We start from the raw sequence: 14,580 nt of genomic DNA, 5'->3' as shown, positions 1-14,580 counted from the left end.
CAGCACCCACACAGTGGCTCATAACCATTTCTATTCTAGTTCCAGGGGATCTGATGCCCTCTTCTGGGGACCTGCACTCATGTGCACACACACACACACACACACACACACACACACACACACACACACACACACACACACGGTTTGAAAGAAAATGGCCCCCAAAGGGAGTGGCACTGTTAGGAGGTTTGGCCTTGTTGGAGGAAGTGTGTCACTGTGGAGGCAGCTTTGAGGTCTCATACATGCTCAAGATGCTGCCCAGTGTCTCAGACCACTTCCTGTGACCATTGAGTCAAGATGTAAGGACTGTCAGCTTTTGCTCCAACACCATGTCTGCCTGCACACCACCATGTCGCACCATGATGATAGTGGACTAAACCTCTGAACTGTAAGTGAGCCACCCAATTAAATGTTTCTTTATAAGAGGTGCTGTGGTCATGGTGTCTCTTTACAGCAATAGAAACCCTAACACACACACACACACACACACACACACACACACACACACACACACAAATAAATAAAATAAATCTTAAAAGTTTTGAACATTGATCTCTTTTCCCCCATCCCTGGCAGTGGCAGCTCACGCCTTTAATCCCAGCACTTGGGAGTTAGAGGCAGGCAGATTCCTGTGAGTTCAAGGCCAGCCTGATCTACAGAGAAAATTCCAGGACAGCTAAGACTACAGAGAAACCCTGTCTTGGAAACAAAAAATGCTTCCTCTTTCCCCTATCCTATTTTTATTTCTTTCTTTTTCTTCTTCAGGTTGTATTTTATAATCTGTTTACTTGTAATTTTAAATTAGTTTTCTAGAGCAATAAGCAATAATAGTCAATTTGAATAATACAAATACATTTCTAAGACCACTACTGTATCATAACTTTGTAAATTCTCTTTTTAATTTCTAGGCTAGAGATCAGTTGATAGTGGCGCTGCAGAATGCCACACTCTGTCCCCAGAGGCTACAAGTGTGTTATATTACCAGCATGTGGGTTGCTGGGATGTGGCTCAATTGGTAGAGTTCTTGCCTAGGATGCACGAAGCCCTGAGTTTGATTCCCAGCTCTTCATAGAATAAGATATGAGGGCACACACATAAAACGCAGCACTTGCCTGTAGCTCCAGCACCTGGTGGTAGAGGCAGGAGGATTATCTTCATCTATGTATTGAGTTGGAGGCTAGCCTGAGCTGGTGAGACCCTGTCTCAAAAAAAAAAAAATAAGAAGGTGTGAACAGCCTGCGGGTTGTAATGGCGCTGTGGCTGAGGCTCCGGTCCTCTGGGCTCTCACCTCCCTGATGTGCTTCGCAGGTGACATTCTCAACGCCCTGGCAAATGTGTCTGGCCGAAAGCACCCCTCGACGGTCCAGGGGAAGCAGCTGAAGATGTGCCTCCCCATGATGCCTGTGGTGCTCCACCTGGTCATGTCTCAGGTACCGTCTGGGAGCTGTAACACGTGTGGCCCACCCTTGTCCCCTGGAGTGGCGCCATCTCTCCTGAGATGACTCTTCCGTCCGTCTGTCACTGAGATGACTCTTCCGTCCGTCTGTCTGTCGCCCCGCAGGTGTTCCGGCCTCAGGTGGTGACAGAGGAGTTCCTGTTCAGCTACGGGACTGTTCTTGTGAGTAGCACGCCTCAGGTCAGGCTAACAGCGCTGCCACTGCTGCTGGCTGCGGGATGGGCTGTGAGAAGGAAGGAATTAAAAGTCTAAATGCCATTTGTTTGTAGGGAAGTGACCTTTTTATATTTTTTTTATCTGTTCACTGTAATAAAATTTGACATTTGGGGAAAATACATTCTCTCCTGATAATGTATTTTGTTCAGAGACAGCCCCTAATAGGGTAAAAAAAAAAAAAAAGCTCACATAAACACTCGATAGACATCAAGTTAAGGATTTGAAAGGACGTGGGTGTGAGTGGGCTGAGATACCGTGGCTGCTGACTTCGGGGCTCTCTGTCCAGCCTGTGCATGCCTCTCTAGGACGACGCTACGAAGTCAAACTCAGTTTTGTTCCTCCTTTTACTTGACTTTGACAGTGTGGGAAGATGGGGAAACCAAGTGATTGTGCTACCTTTCACTCTGGTTCTGCACACGTCTTCCTGAGGATTCTGTGGCCCAGGAAGTCACAGGGTGTGTGGTGGGTGTGGGGAGGGCAGCTTAGTGACGTCACTCATCACTGGGAGCCTGACCTTGGCAGCTTCACGAAGCCTGACCTTGGCAGCTTCACGAAGCCCAGGTTGGAAGGTTGTCCTGGAGCCAGGAGACAGTGCAGTGGCGTCTCAGTGTCTGTGTTGTTCTGCAGGAACAAAGTGCTGCTGCTCAGGAACAAGAGGGTGGTTTTCTAGAAAGTTCATTCTAGGAGAAAGGTGATGTTTCTAAACACACAGTGAATGGAGATGTCTGAGGTCAGAGCAGCAGGTCTGGGCAGTCATGAGGGACTCTTTGGTGTTCAGTTTTGACTTGATTCTCATGCTATGAATCCCGAAGTCTAGAAAATTCCTGCAGTGCACTGGCTGTGCATTTTTCTGTATTTGTAATCCCTGCACTGGTCATCTCACTGTCTGTAATTTGCACTCTGTCTCTTAGCAAGACCATATTCTGTAAGGACACGATAGACAAGTCAGGGTCTAGAACAGGCTTGGCCCCTGTGGCCTGCCGTGGAGTGTTGAGTATAGACGTGGCCTGTGTTTGTGTGTGCTCTCCCCCAGCTCCTTCCTACTCCCTCCCTCCCCCACCTCTTCTCTCTGCCTGCAGTGAGCACACTTTATGTTTTCACAGCCTTGCAAGTGTCCTCGTTGGGGAGCCTCCACGGACCTTCAGCGTGTGTTTCAGAGAGGGAGGGCCACATGGGCTCAGAGACAGGGATGGAGGCCCCACTGGGGAGGGCTCCTCTCTTCTCTTTCCTGGTCTTCTGTAGGGTTGCCTCCAAGCAGGTGTTTGTGGAGAACTGAAAACAACTTGCCTGGTTCGTTATCATGTGAAAAAACCCTTCACATTTCTTTGTCTTTGGTTCTCAGGAGGGAGTTTAAACAAATAAAATGGCAAACATTATATTTTAAGGCTGGCGAGATGGCTCCGTGGTTAAAGGTGCTTGTAGACAAGCTCAACGACCTGAGTTGGAGCCCCAGATCCATACAAGGGAAGGAGAGGCCTGACTCCTGAAAGTTATCTAAGTGCACACGTGTGTGCATGCAGGTGTGGGCGCGCGCGCGTACACACACACACACACACACACACACACACACACACACACACACACACACACACACACACACACACACACAGGCATGAGATGCTGTCTGGGCTATTTTCCCAGTGAAGTCACTTTCCTAGTCTGCATCATGGCTGGTCCTAGGGTACCTCCGTGACTTTTCTCACTGTACCTGTTTGTACCTTCTTGAACTCAGTGTTGATGGCATTGATGTGACACTGGAGAGCAGTAGGTCACTGTCTAATCCACAGCCTGGTTCAGTTACCTGTGCAGTTTGTGTCCATTTGTCATGATCTGTTGTGACATGAGAGCTGTCATCAGATGATGCTCTTATGGGTTAATCTTCCAGAATTATCAAATTGTTATTCCAGTTCCTGTATCCTTCTGATGTCAGCTGAGAAAACCAGCCCACCTCACATCTTCCAGCCCCTGGAAATGAGAAGTGTAGGCTGGCATACAAAAGCTTTGAAAACATTTGTTTTCATTTTGGTTAGCAAAGGTTTCCTAAACATCCCTGGAGTCTGCAGAGCTCATTCAGAAGAATGTCACACATGGTCATACACAGAGCAGTGTGTGTGAGTGCACACATGCCTGCCTGTTCTCCACATATGTGGAGGCTGGAAGTTGACCGTGGGTGTCTTTCTCCATCTCTTCCGTTCTTTATTCTTTGAGACAGGGTTGTTGTGGAACCCAGAATTTGCTGGTTGTCAGGGAGCCTCTAGATTGTCCTGCCTCTGCCTTCCCATCTTACATAGTCAGCTCCAGGTGCCACTTGACGTGACCCAGCTTGGGGAGGGGGAATCTCAACTGACAAATTGCCCAGAACAGATTGGCCGGTGGGCTTGCCCATGAGCCATTTTCTTAATTGCTAGTGATGTAGTGGGCTCAGTCCCCTGTGGGCGGTGCCATCCCTGGGCAAGCGGGCCTGTTGCATAAGTGAGCAAGCCAGTAAGGGATGCTCCTCCACGGTCTGCCTCAGGCTCCTGCCCTGAGTTCTCTCAGTGATGGACTGTGCCCTGCAAGCTAAAACAGACCTTTTCCTCCCAATCTTGTTTCTGGTTGTGGTGTTTATCACAGCCAACGAGGGCACCGCTGCTGTGGGTTTCAGGTGTGCTCTGCTGCTGCGCTGCCCGGCTTTGGCGTGGGTCTGGGCATCGGACTCAGGTCCTTGTGTTTGCTGGGCAAGCCCTCGCCCTGCTGAGCCGTCTTTCTAACCCAGCCTTGCGGAGGAAAGCTTTACGAGGTCCATCTCTGTAGCTGGAGAGTTTTCTCTCCCGGTCCCACCAAGCCCTGGCAGTCCTGCAGCCCACTTACAATAAACACACAGACGCTTATATTAGTTAAACTGTTTGGCCTAATGGCTCAGGCTTCTAGCTGTCTAGTTCTTACATCTTAAATTAATCCATTTCTATAAATCTATACCTTGCCACGTGGCTCATGGCTTACTGGCATCTCCACATGCTGCTTGTCATGGCGGTGCCTGGCAGTCTCTTCCTCCTCCACCTTTCACTTCCCAGAATTCTCTCAATTCCCCTTTCTGTTAGTCCCGCCTATACTTCCTGCCTGGCCACTGGCCAATCAGTGTTTTATTTATTGAATCAGAACAATTTGACATACAGACCATCCCACAGCACATCTCGAGATCAATATTCTTTTCAGTATTTTCCAAGTATGTCTGAGTAGTCTCCATCACAGCAGGCTTATCAGTTAGTTTTTAAAAACTGCCTGGATCTGAGGTACTCCGTTCCAGCCAGAAACAGCTTATGCCAGAACTTCCTGCCTGTGGGTAAAGTGGGCTGGAGAGAGGCCCTGAGCTGCCCGTGTCTTCATTCACTGGAAGGGTCCTTAAGGGGGACCTGGAGGGTATGGCCCTGTGCATCTCACAATGGCACCAGGCCACAGTTTGCTGTGGTGTGGAAGGGACATCGCCATCCTCATCAGAGCAGCTGTGACAACTTGGCATTTCCCTCACAGGACGGAGAGGGCATTAGACCCCTCTCAGATGTATCCAGTTCTGCCTCAGTTGCACATGGTCATGTGGTCTGAGGAGGCTCTAGACCAGTGGTTCTCAACCTGGGGGTTGTTACAACCCTTTCGCGGGGCTCACTTATCAGATATTTACATTACAATTCATAACAGTAGTATTATGAAGTAGCAACGAAAATAATTTTGTGGTTGGGGTCACCACACTGTGAGGACCTGTAAAGGGTCGCAGCAGCGTGAGGGAGAGTGAGAACCGCTGCTCTGGAGTGTGTAGAGGGTAGAATATGGCTGAAGGGAGGTGGGGAGACTCCGTCTGTGCAGCTGTGGGAACATGTCATCCCTGCTGGTAGTGCACTGCCGGTCACCCTCAGCCCTGCTCTGTAAGGAAACCCAATAAACCCAGTGGCTGGCCAAGTCGGACATTGATGGAGCAGTTGCTTTGGTCTGTCATTGGTGCTCTTTTACGGTAGAACATTCTAGATAATTACATATGGGACGTGAGTGTAGAAATTAGCTCTATATAAGCATTTCCCCCAAATAAATGAAATTTGAGTCTTAAGGCGACTGCTATTTGGCCGCAGTGGTGGGTGCTTTTAAACCATCTTGGGCTTTCACAGGCTCTACCCAGCTGCTGATTGCTGCCTTCCACCCTGCTGGGGAGGCAGCCTGTCCCCACACCAGCTGCCTCTTCAAGGCTTGCAGCCAGAGCTGGGGAGGCTGTGGGGACACTCCTATGGATTCTCATGTTTTGAGGCCCCCATTGAACTGGGTCAGAAAACAGGAAGTGATGGCAGGGAAACCAGTGGTGGGTCCTGATGGATGTTGACCTACTGTGCACTGTGTTTCCTGTGTCCTTTCCCAAGGTTCTTGGTTGATGAGCCCAGGACAGGGACTTGTCTGTGCATGCTGGGTGCTCAAGTCCTGCCCTCTCTGGACTGTAGAAGTGCAGTGATTGACAGGCAGGACAGTCCCGCCTCTGTGCACAGCTTTCTGATAAGTGAATGCTGATTTGTTGATGGCGCTTGGTTTGTGTTGTGGAGATGGTGCCTGCCATGCTTTAAAACAAACTGCCAAATGCTCTAATGATGTTCTTATGAGGAGTTTTTCCATCTGCACTGACTGCAGACTCCCGTCCCCAGCTTGCTGGTGGGGGTGGGGGTGGGGTGGAGTGGGTGGGTGGTTTGTTCGCTTCCTGGAAGGAGGTCTGAACAGGCCTGGGCAGGTCTGCTCTTGGCCGGAGCAAGTCCTTTACCCACTGCACCGTCTCTGCAGCCCCGACAGGGCTCTTTTCTGCCCTCAGTCTTGCAGCCGATGGCCTGGCCCTGGGTTCTGTGTGGAGACTGCTCTGCTGCCCACGCTCTCGGTGGCCATCTGCAGATGCTCTGTGTCCTGGGGTCACCTGCAGCTTCCTGTGACACTGCTTCTTGCTTTCCTGGTGCTGTGCCACTGACCACACAACTTAAGGAAGAATTTATTTTGACTCAAAGTTGAAGGGTTATTTTACCATCTGAATAATGCTACTGACATGAACAAAAGAAAAAGAAGAAGGAAAAATTAACTTTAAATCCCAAGGATGTATGAGACAGTGGGTGGTGGCTGCAGTCTGTCTCCTCATGACCCGGGGTCCCGTCTGTTCTGGGTGTCTGTTGTGGAAGCTGCTGTCAGGTAGTCAGCCTTCCTGTCGAGTCTTCAGAATAATTGCACAGAAAGGATTGATGTGCACAGCCCGTGCTCACTGTGGTCACCACAGAGAGCGCACACACAACCGTCTGCTCCGTGTGGTCACCACAGAGATGTGCACAAAACACAACCCTCTGCTCGATGTGGTCATCACAGGGATGTGCACAGCTTGTGTTCACCGTGGTTACCACAGAGCACACACACAACCATCTGCTTGATGTGGTCACCACAGGGAGTGTACACACAGCCCTGTGCTTGCCGTGGTCCCCACAGACAGCTAAGTTGATTTTTTGTTTTTGTTTTTGTTTTGCTTTTGTTTGTTTGTTTTTTGAGACAGGGTTTCTCTGTGTAGCTTTGGCGCCTTTCCTGGATCTCACTCTGCAGACCAGGCTGGCCTCAAACTCAGAGATCCGCCTGCCTCTGCCTCCCGAGTGCTGGGATTAAAGGCGTGTGCCACCACTGCCCAACCTAAGTTGACTTTTTTAAAGTCAAAGATGTTAAAAAATATTCTGATGGAAAGAAATTATTTTGGTTTGTCACTCTAGTGGACCACATCCCAAGGTGAGGTCACACTGCATGTGTTTGCCCATTGTCTTTCTTGTGAAATAACTTTTGTTTATTGGGGATTTGCATGCATACACCACAGTGCCTGTGCAGGTAGCTTGCGGAGTCCATGCTCTACTTCTGTCCCTGGGAGTGAACTCAGGATGTCTGCCTTGGTGCAAGCTCCTTGACCTGCTGAGCCAGCCCGCCTCCGCCTGTCCCCTTGAAAAAAAGACATTTCTTTCTGAATGTTTAGTTTGGCATCAAATTAATATTCATTTAAAATTGTGTCTCATTTTTGGAAATTTGTGAAACTCTTCCATCCAAGTTGTTATAAGAAGCTTCGGTTGCGCTCTATTACAGTGAACTTTAAACGTCTTTGCTTGCTGATCTGAAGAGAACTGAGGTTTTGAATTTTTGCTTTTTGAAGAACTTTGATTTCCTGAATTCTTGGGCTTTGTTTATGACAAACCCCTTCATGTTTTCATTTCTGTTTCTTCCCACTGAGGCAAAATAAAGAGCAAGAGAAGGAGCCGCTCAGCTGGGGAGCCCAGCCACCTGTGACAGGGACTTTTCCCTAGGCATTTTTATGACTAACTCTTGTCTCATGTGTATGGAATGTATAGTTTGATATCATTTTAGTAAAAGATACATCGTAGGTGCTGAAGAGATGGCTCAGTGATTTGGAGCACTGGCTGCTTTTTTAGAGGTCCTGTGGTTCAAGGTCCCAGCACCCACATGCAGCTCACAGCCACCTGTAACTCCAGCCTCTGGATCCGGTGCCATCTTCTCGCCTCTGTGGGTCTCAGGTGCACATGTGGTACACAGAAATACATGCAGGCAAAACACCTTCCACATAAAAGTAAAATTTAAAAGATTGTTTAAAGACTTCATTACAATGTTCAGAGATGCATGTGTGGGAAATTTTAAAATATCCAGGAAATGGTAGTTCCAGGGCAGTGGCTCTCTTGCTGGGATGGGGAGTTCACGTGAGGAGCTGAATGTTCTTGGTCTGTCAACTCCACTAGTAGATGGGGAGGTCCCTTGTTCTCCACGGCACAGTACACACAGTCTACTGTGCAGTGCACATGTATATATTACCTTTTTTGTTTATCGATTTTTTTTCTTTGCTTATTTGGGGACAGAGTCTTGCTATGTAGCCCAGGTTAGCCTTGAATTCACTAAACAGTCCAGGCAGGCCTTGGACTTATATTGATCCTCCTGCCTCAACCTCTTGATTGCAGGGAGCACAGGCTTGAGCTACCACATTTGGTTAAATCATACCACAGTAGACCAATTTCTTCTCTGGGTTAATAGCTAATAGCTAGTCACTTTTCAGTTGCATGGTCATCTTATATTTTATTGGCTGTTTTCCATACTTTTGGATGCTCGACAATGCTCTGCCACCAAGCTATAGCCCCAGCACTCTTGCTGGGTGTACACAAAGCATTATATTTGATGGTGTTTGTGAGCTAAAGGCATGAACAGTGTGTGACTGTGTACAAAGGACACGGGTGTTTACAGGGTGACAGAGACCATCTCCCTGAGCTCACAGTCAGGGAGCAGCTGTCCTGTTCAGATCTTCCAGCCAGGGACTGAGAAGGGGAACCATCAGGGCACTCATGGCCCAACTGCTGCGTCTTTCCTCTCGCACGGTGCTGTGGTGCATGCGAGAGTGGATAGGGTTTGGTAACTCAACACAGTGGTGATTCTAAGTGGGGCACTGGGTAGTGTTGAAACCCTTGGGGCCTTGACACCCTGTACACCAGGAACTTCACTGTCACCATGTGAGGTGTCAGCCATTCATGACACCCTCAGGAAGTGAAGGGGACAGTGGCATGCCACTGGGAATGGTTATGTGTCAGCCGGATTGTTCTCATATCTATCTATCTATCTATCTATCTATCTATCTATCTATCTATCTATCTATCTATCTATAGATATATATAGAGAGAGACAAGATCTTCACGCCGTAGGTGCGGCTGGCCTTGAATTCACTATGTGTCGTCACTGGGTAGCCTAAAGCTCAAGGCTACCCTTCTGCTCCAGCCTCCTAAGTGGTGGGGTGACTGTATAAGCCACTGTCGCCGGTGGCCATTCCCACTTTTGTAAGTTTTTTATGGCCACTGAATTATTACAGCATTAAATCTCCTTTGTATATTCAAAAATCATGGTTTTAATATATGTATAGTAAAATTTTGATGAATTACTTTTAGGGGGCTGGAGAGAGATTGCTCAGCAGTTAAGGGCACTTGTTGCTCTTGCAGAAAATCTGGGTTTAGTTTCTAGCACCCTGTGGTGGCTTCCAACTGTCTTTAACTCTAGTTCTAGGGGATCCAGTGCCCTGAGTCCTTGGGCACTGCGTGCACATGGTCCACATATTTATGAGCAAAGCACTCATGCACATAAACCTTAAAAATTAAAATATTTCTTTAAATTAAGTGTATGTATGTATCTATGTGTGTGGCGTGTGTACACATGTGAGTGCAAGTACCCGAGGAGTCCAGATGCAGGTGTCAGGTCTCCTGGAGCTGGAGTTAGAGTTGTGAGCCAGCCTTGGGTGCTGGGAATTGAACTCTTAACCTTTGAGCCACCTTTCCATATATATGAATAGTATATTGTATGCATATACTCTGTCTAGTATTTACATAAGCACATTTTAAACTGATTGCAGTGTTTGTAATATATGTATGTATTTATTTTCCCATGGGTTTAAGACTCAGGGGTGGTTTCAGGCAGAATGTTAACGACTCACGTTTTGTCTCGGGGTTGTTTTCACACTCCCATTCATTGAACACTTCTCCTTTTTCAGAGTCACATTAAGTCAGTTGACTTGGGAGAAACGAACTTAGATGGAGCCATAGGTGAGCACCCGTTTGATGCATCTGAGTCATGAGGGGCACGGGTGGACGCCTGCAGTAACGACCTCTGTGCTCCTAGGGATGGTGGCTTCGGAGGAATTCATCAAGATCACCTTGTCGGCATTCGAAGCAGTGATACAGTACCCCGTTCTGCTGGCCGACTACCGCTCAACGGTCAGTGTCTGGGAAAACCCTCCGTCATTTACTTGATAATCCTGTGTACATGTGTGCCAGGCTGACGGTGTCCATCCCAGGGAGGAAACCGTTCAAAAAAGCAGGGAGAGCCTGGGAAGCTGGTTCCAGCTTTGTTGGCTGGGGAGGGGTAAGTTTTCTGACTATTCCCTTGACTTCCCTCCCCCTTCTCAGAAGCAAACACCTGTGGGAGAGGCTTTGCAGACACTGAGGATGTCCCCTGCTTCTGTAGCTGGGATTCCGGGCTTCTCCTGGCCCTTCTGTGCTCAGGCTCCTGCCCAAGTAGCCGCTGATTTGGGTTGTTTTCTTCTGTAGTAGGAAGACATCTTGTAGACATTTTGCTTGTTTTTTTCTCTCCACACCTACTTTGCCTCTGCAGTTTCCTGATCGCCGTAGACAGGCTCCACTCGGTGATGCGTTTGTTTCATGGAGTTGCTAATACTGACATCTCTGGTGTTGGTCACATTGTGCTCCTGGCACAGTTGTCCAGTGTCTGCAAGACTGCCTTGTTGGCACCCTGCTTGTCCTTCCTCTCAGAGCCTTCTGTGTGCATGCCTCCCTCCTCAGATGCCTCATGCTGGCCTCTGCCAGAAGCCTGCCCTCCTCCAGTTGAGACCCTGTCAAACCACAGCCTTCTCTGAGGACATGCTTCTGTGTTCTGGGAGCGATGTGTGGCCAAGGCTTAGTGGAAGAGCTGGTGTTCCCTACCCTGAGAGTCAGATCCCCCCCTCGGCACAGACCCATGTGCCAGGTGGCTCACTAAATGCTGTGCTGGAGGAGCCTGTGATCCCAGGAATCCTGTGGTGGTTTATGGGTGAACGCTTCCTGTCATGGTCCATCGCTCTCTGCTGCAGACTTCCACCCAGAAATAGGTCTCAAAGGCTTTAATAATGTTAGGATTTGGGTTTTTTGTATCTCATCACAGTTTTCAATGAGAGTTGGTCCACATTCCGCTCACACCTAACATAACAGGAAAGACCGGTCACAGAGCTTTCCCAGTGAGTCCCAGGTCTTTGATTGAGATGTCACTTATGGATCCTGTTGCTTAATGAACAATAACCTCATGGCTGATTTGTTCAGATCCAGTGTTTATAAATATCTGTATTGCATTTAAATAGAAATTTAATTAGTGTGTTTTCTAATCACGAAACACAAGTGTGCTAATTATTGCCACTACAGCCTCAATTATAATAGAAAAGGCATAGTCACAACTTACCACTTTATAAAAAATGCTCTCTAATGCCGCAGCTCATGGGAAATCTTCTAATTATCTCTTTTTGGGCATGACTGGAATGCATGAAGAAAAAAACCCTATACCCCAGGGAGCCTCTGATTGTTTTAGATTTCAGCACATGCTGTGTTCAAGGCTCCTGATCGATACCTGCTCATACGGAAGCAGATGGCTGCAGTTAACTGTTACTGAGCCTGGAGCCAGCCCAGGTGCTTCTGTGGGGTGGCCAAGCCATTCAGTTTCAGTAGGATCACTGGAGTCAGCTCCAGCCAGGACAGGCATCTTGTGAGTCACGTTATACTGAGTGGGGGCCTGACCAAGGAGGCATCGCTTAGAACAAGACAACTCCAGATCCACCTTGACTGCCAACTTGACACCTCGGAAGGGAAGGAGTCTCCACGGGAACTGTCTAGATCAGGTTGCCCCGTGGGCATGTCTGTAGGAATTGTCTTGATTGTGGTAACTGTTGTGGGGGGGAGCAACCCACCGTGGATGGCACCATTCTCTGGGTTTGTGTCCTGGACTGTACAAAAGAAGAAAAAGTGAGTGTGAGCTAGCCCCAAACAGTATCAGTAAAGTGGGTGTGAGCTAGCCCAAAATAGTATCAGTAAAGTGGGTATGAGCTAGCCCAAAACAGTATCAGTAAAGTGGGTGTGAACTAGCCCAAAACAGTATCAGTAAAGTGGGTGTGAGCTAGCCCAAACAGTATCAGTGTGCACTCTACTAAGAAAAAATAGGAAGTGTCTGCTAGAGGCAGAAGGTGAGTGTGACTCTGCTTGGCCTGGCTTAGAGTTGAGCAGGCATCATTTGGAGACATCTTTATCTCAATGATCTTTTGTTAGATCTCCATGCTGGTGAAATCAGTCCTTTCCCAAAATATGTGGCTGGATTAGAAGTACTGTTTGGTGCCCCACCCTCCTGTCCCTGTGTGGGACAGGGCTGGAGTTGGGCCAACCCCACAGAGTGGTTTTCCTGGCACTGGACATTGATACTTTTCCTGTGTAATTTCAGAGAGAATTCTGCCTGCATTTAAGGGAATGTAATTAACCTCATGCTGTGAGAACCTTGGGTCAGCTGCGAAGCCTGTAGACTTCGTTTTCAGAGTGTTGCTTTAAACATACAAGCTAAAATGCACGCCGTTTTATGGAAAACCATCCCTACTGAAGCATCAGTTGATGACACGTTTTGAAAGGACACGTTTGCCGGGTGCTGGGCGGTGCTGCCATGCACACTGAGCTCTTTTGTGTCCAGCGACCTGCTCTGGCCTTGGCACCCTTGTACTGCTGTGATTCTCTCCACACTCCTCCAGCCCCTGGGGGTGGGGGTGGGGTGAAAGCAGAAGCTTGGGGTCATGGGGACAGGCTGGAGAGGCGAGCCTGCCTTCTGCATTTAGATTTCCATCTTGTCTGGTGTCTTCTAAATGTCTGGTATCTCTAGATGACCTTTAATTCCATCTTGGACATTTTAAAATGAGAGCACTTGGTCCTCCCCATCTGCAAGATCTGTGACTGCAGATCTTTGAGATCGGAAAACAGTAACAGAAGAAACATCAAGTGGCCAGGGCATCGCAGGCTCTAAGAACCTAAGTCTGATACCTAGTGGCTGTTTATTTCTGAGGACCAGAGCCAAGCCATGGAGTCGCACATACCTGTCCTTCCCCGGAACCCTGGCTCACTGACCCTTCGTTGCCCCTGTTTGTGTGTGCACATACTATAAATGATCACAGTTTGGTACAAGTAACTACTGTGTTTTGATAGTAGTGGTGATGAGATTGTCGGCTCCTCTACATACTTTACTTTGTGTTCGTGTAAACGTAATGTAGCTAATGGTGTCAGCACAGGAGTCAATGTGTTCATGTTAGGATGTGTCGGTTGCACACACCCCTCAGCCAGTGGTCCTTGAGAAATACCTGCAGGACTGCTTGTTGGACATTCTCCATATGTGCATTACTCCTAACAGCTCCAGGAACCAAAAACATTTCTTGGCCCTGTGCCTTGAAGACTATAATTACTCTATATTTCAAATTATATTTTCATGTTTTCCTTTTTGCAAGGGTCAATATGTATTAAGGTGCACATTTTGCCAAAAGAGAGATGGTCTCCTTTTTCTTATTTGGATCTGAAATACAGTGACCTGTTTTGAAAACCACAAATTATGAAATAAGATATTAACAAAATTGATCAGATTGCTTTTTACTTTTTTGTCCTTTAGTGTGAATTGCTACGTGGGCACCCATGCTCACGTAATTTTTTTTTATTTCCTTATTTTATTTATGTGTATAGTCGAAAGTTTTCTTCAGTCCTGCCCAGCCCTGTGGTCCTGCACCTGCTTATAAAATAATCACTCAGAGGCTTAATGTTATTTACAAACTGTATGGTCTATGGCAGGCCTCTTGCTAACTAGCTCTTACATCTTAAATTAACCCATTTTTGTTAATCTATGTTTTGCCACATGTTCCGTGTCTTTACTGGTCTGCTGACATCTTGTTCCTTCAGAGGCAGCTGGTGTCTCTCGAGACTCCGCCTTTCTCTTTCCTGTCTCTCTCCTTGGATTTCCTGCCTGCCTCTAAGCTGCCTTGCCATAGGCCAAAGCAGCTTATTTATTAACCAAATGGGAACAACATATATTCAGTGTACAGAAAGATATCCCACGGCATACGTGTGTATGTGTGCGCATCTTTGTGAGGTTATGCACACATGAGTGCAGTGCCCACAGAGGCCAGAAGAGGGTGTTAGATTCCCCACAGCTGGATTACAGGTAGCTGTGAGTCATTCAGCATGGTGCTGGGCACCGAGCTCTGGTTCTCTGAGCATGTGTGCTCATAACTGCGGAGGTGCCTCTTCACGCATGCACTTATTGAGCAGCCGTCTGATAAAGAAATC

General features: G+C 47.8%; 1 protein-coding gene across 12 annotated transcripts in view; it reads left to right on the top strand.

The window, feature by feature from the left end:
* Ulk4 (unc-51 like kinase 4) overlaps positions 1 to 14,580 on the top strand; it is a 307,398-nt gene that overhangs the window by 94,801 nt on the left and 198,017 nt on the right. For all 12 annotated transcript variants that reach the window (XM_076577412.1, XM_076577414.1, XM_076577409.1 and 9 more), the window contains 4 exons: positions 1,309 to 1,430; positions 1,562 to 1,618; positions 10,227 to 10,278; positions 10,355 to 10,449. In XM_076577412.1, the coding sequence (XP_076433527.1) occupies positions 1,309 to 1,430; positions 1,562 to 1,618; positions 10,227 to 10,278; positions 10,355 to 10,449 (326 nt within the window). The remainder of the gene's footprint in view (positions 1 to 1,308; positions 1,431 to 1,561; positions 1,619 to 10,226; positions 10,279 to 10,354; positions 10,450 to 14,580) is intronic.

This window comes from Peromyscus maniculatus, chromosome 7 (genome assembly GCF_049852395.1).
Source record: "Peromyscus maniculatus bairdii isolate BWxNUB_F1_BW_parent chromosome 7, HU_Pman_BW_mat_3.1, whole genome shotgun sequence".
In the NCBI taxonomy this organism is placed as follows: domain Eukaryota; kingdom Metazoa; phylum Chordata; class Mammalia; order Rodentia; family Cricetidae; genus Peromyscus; species Peromyscus maniculatus.
The sequence above is the reverse complement of the archived record's forward strand: the minus strand, read 5'-3'. Positions and strand labels throughout refer to the sequence as shown.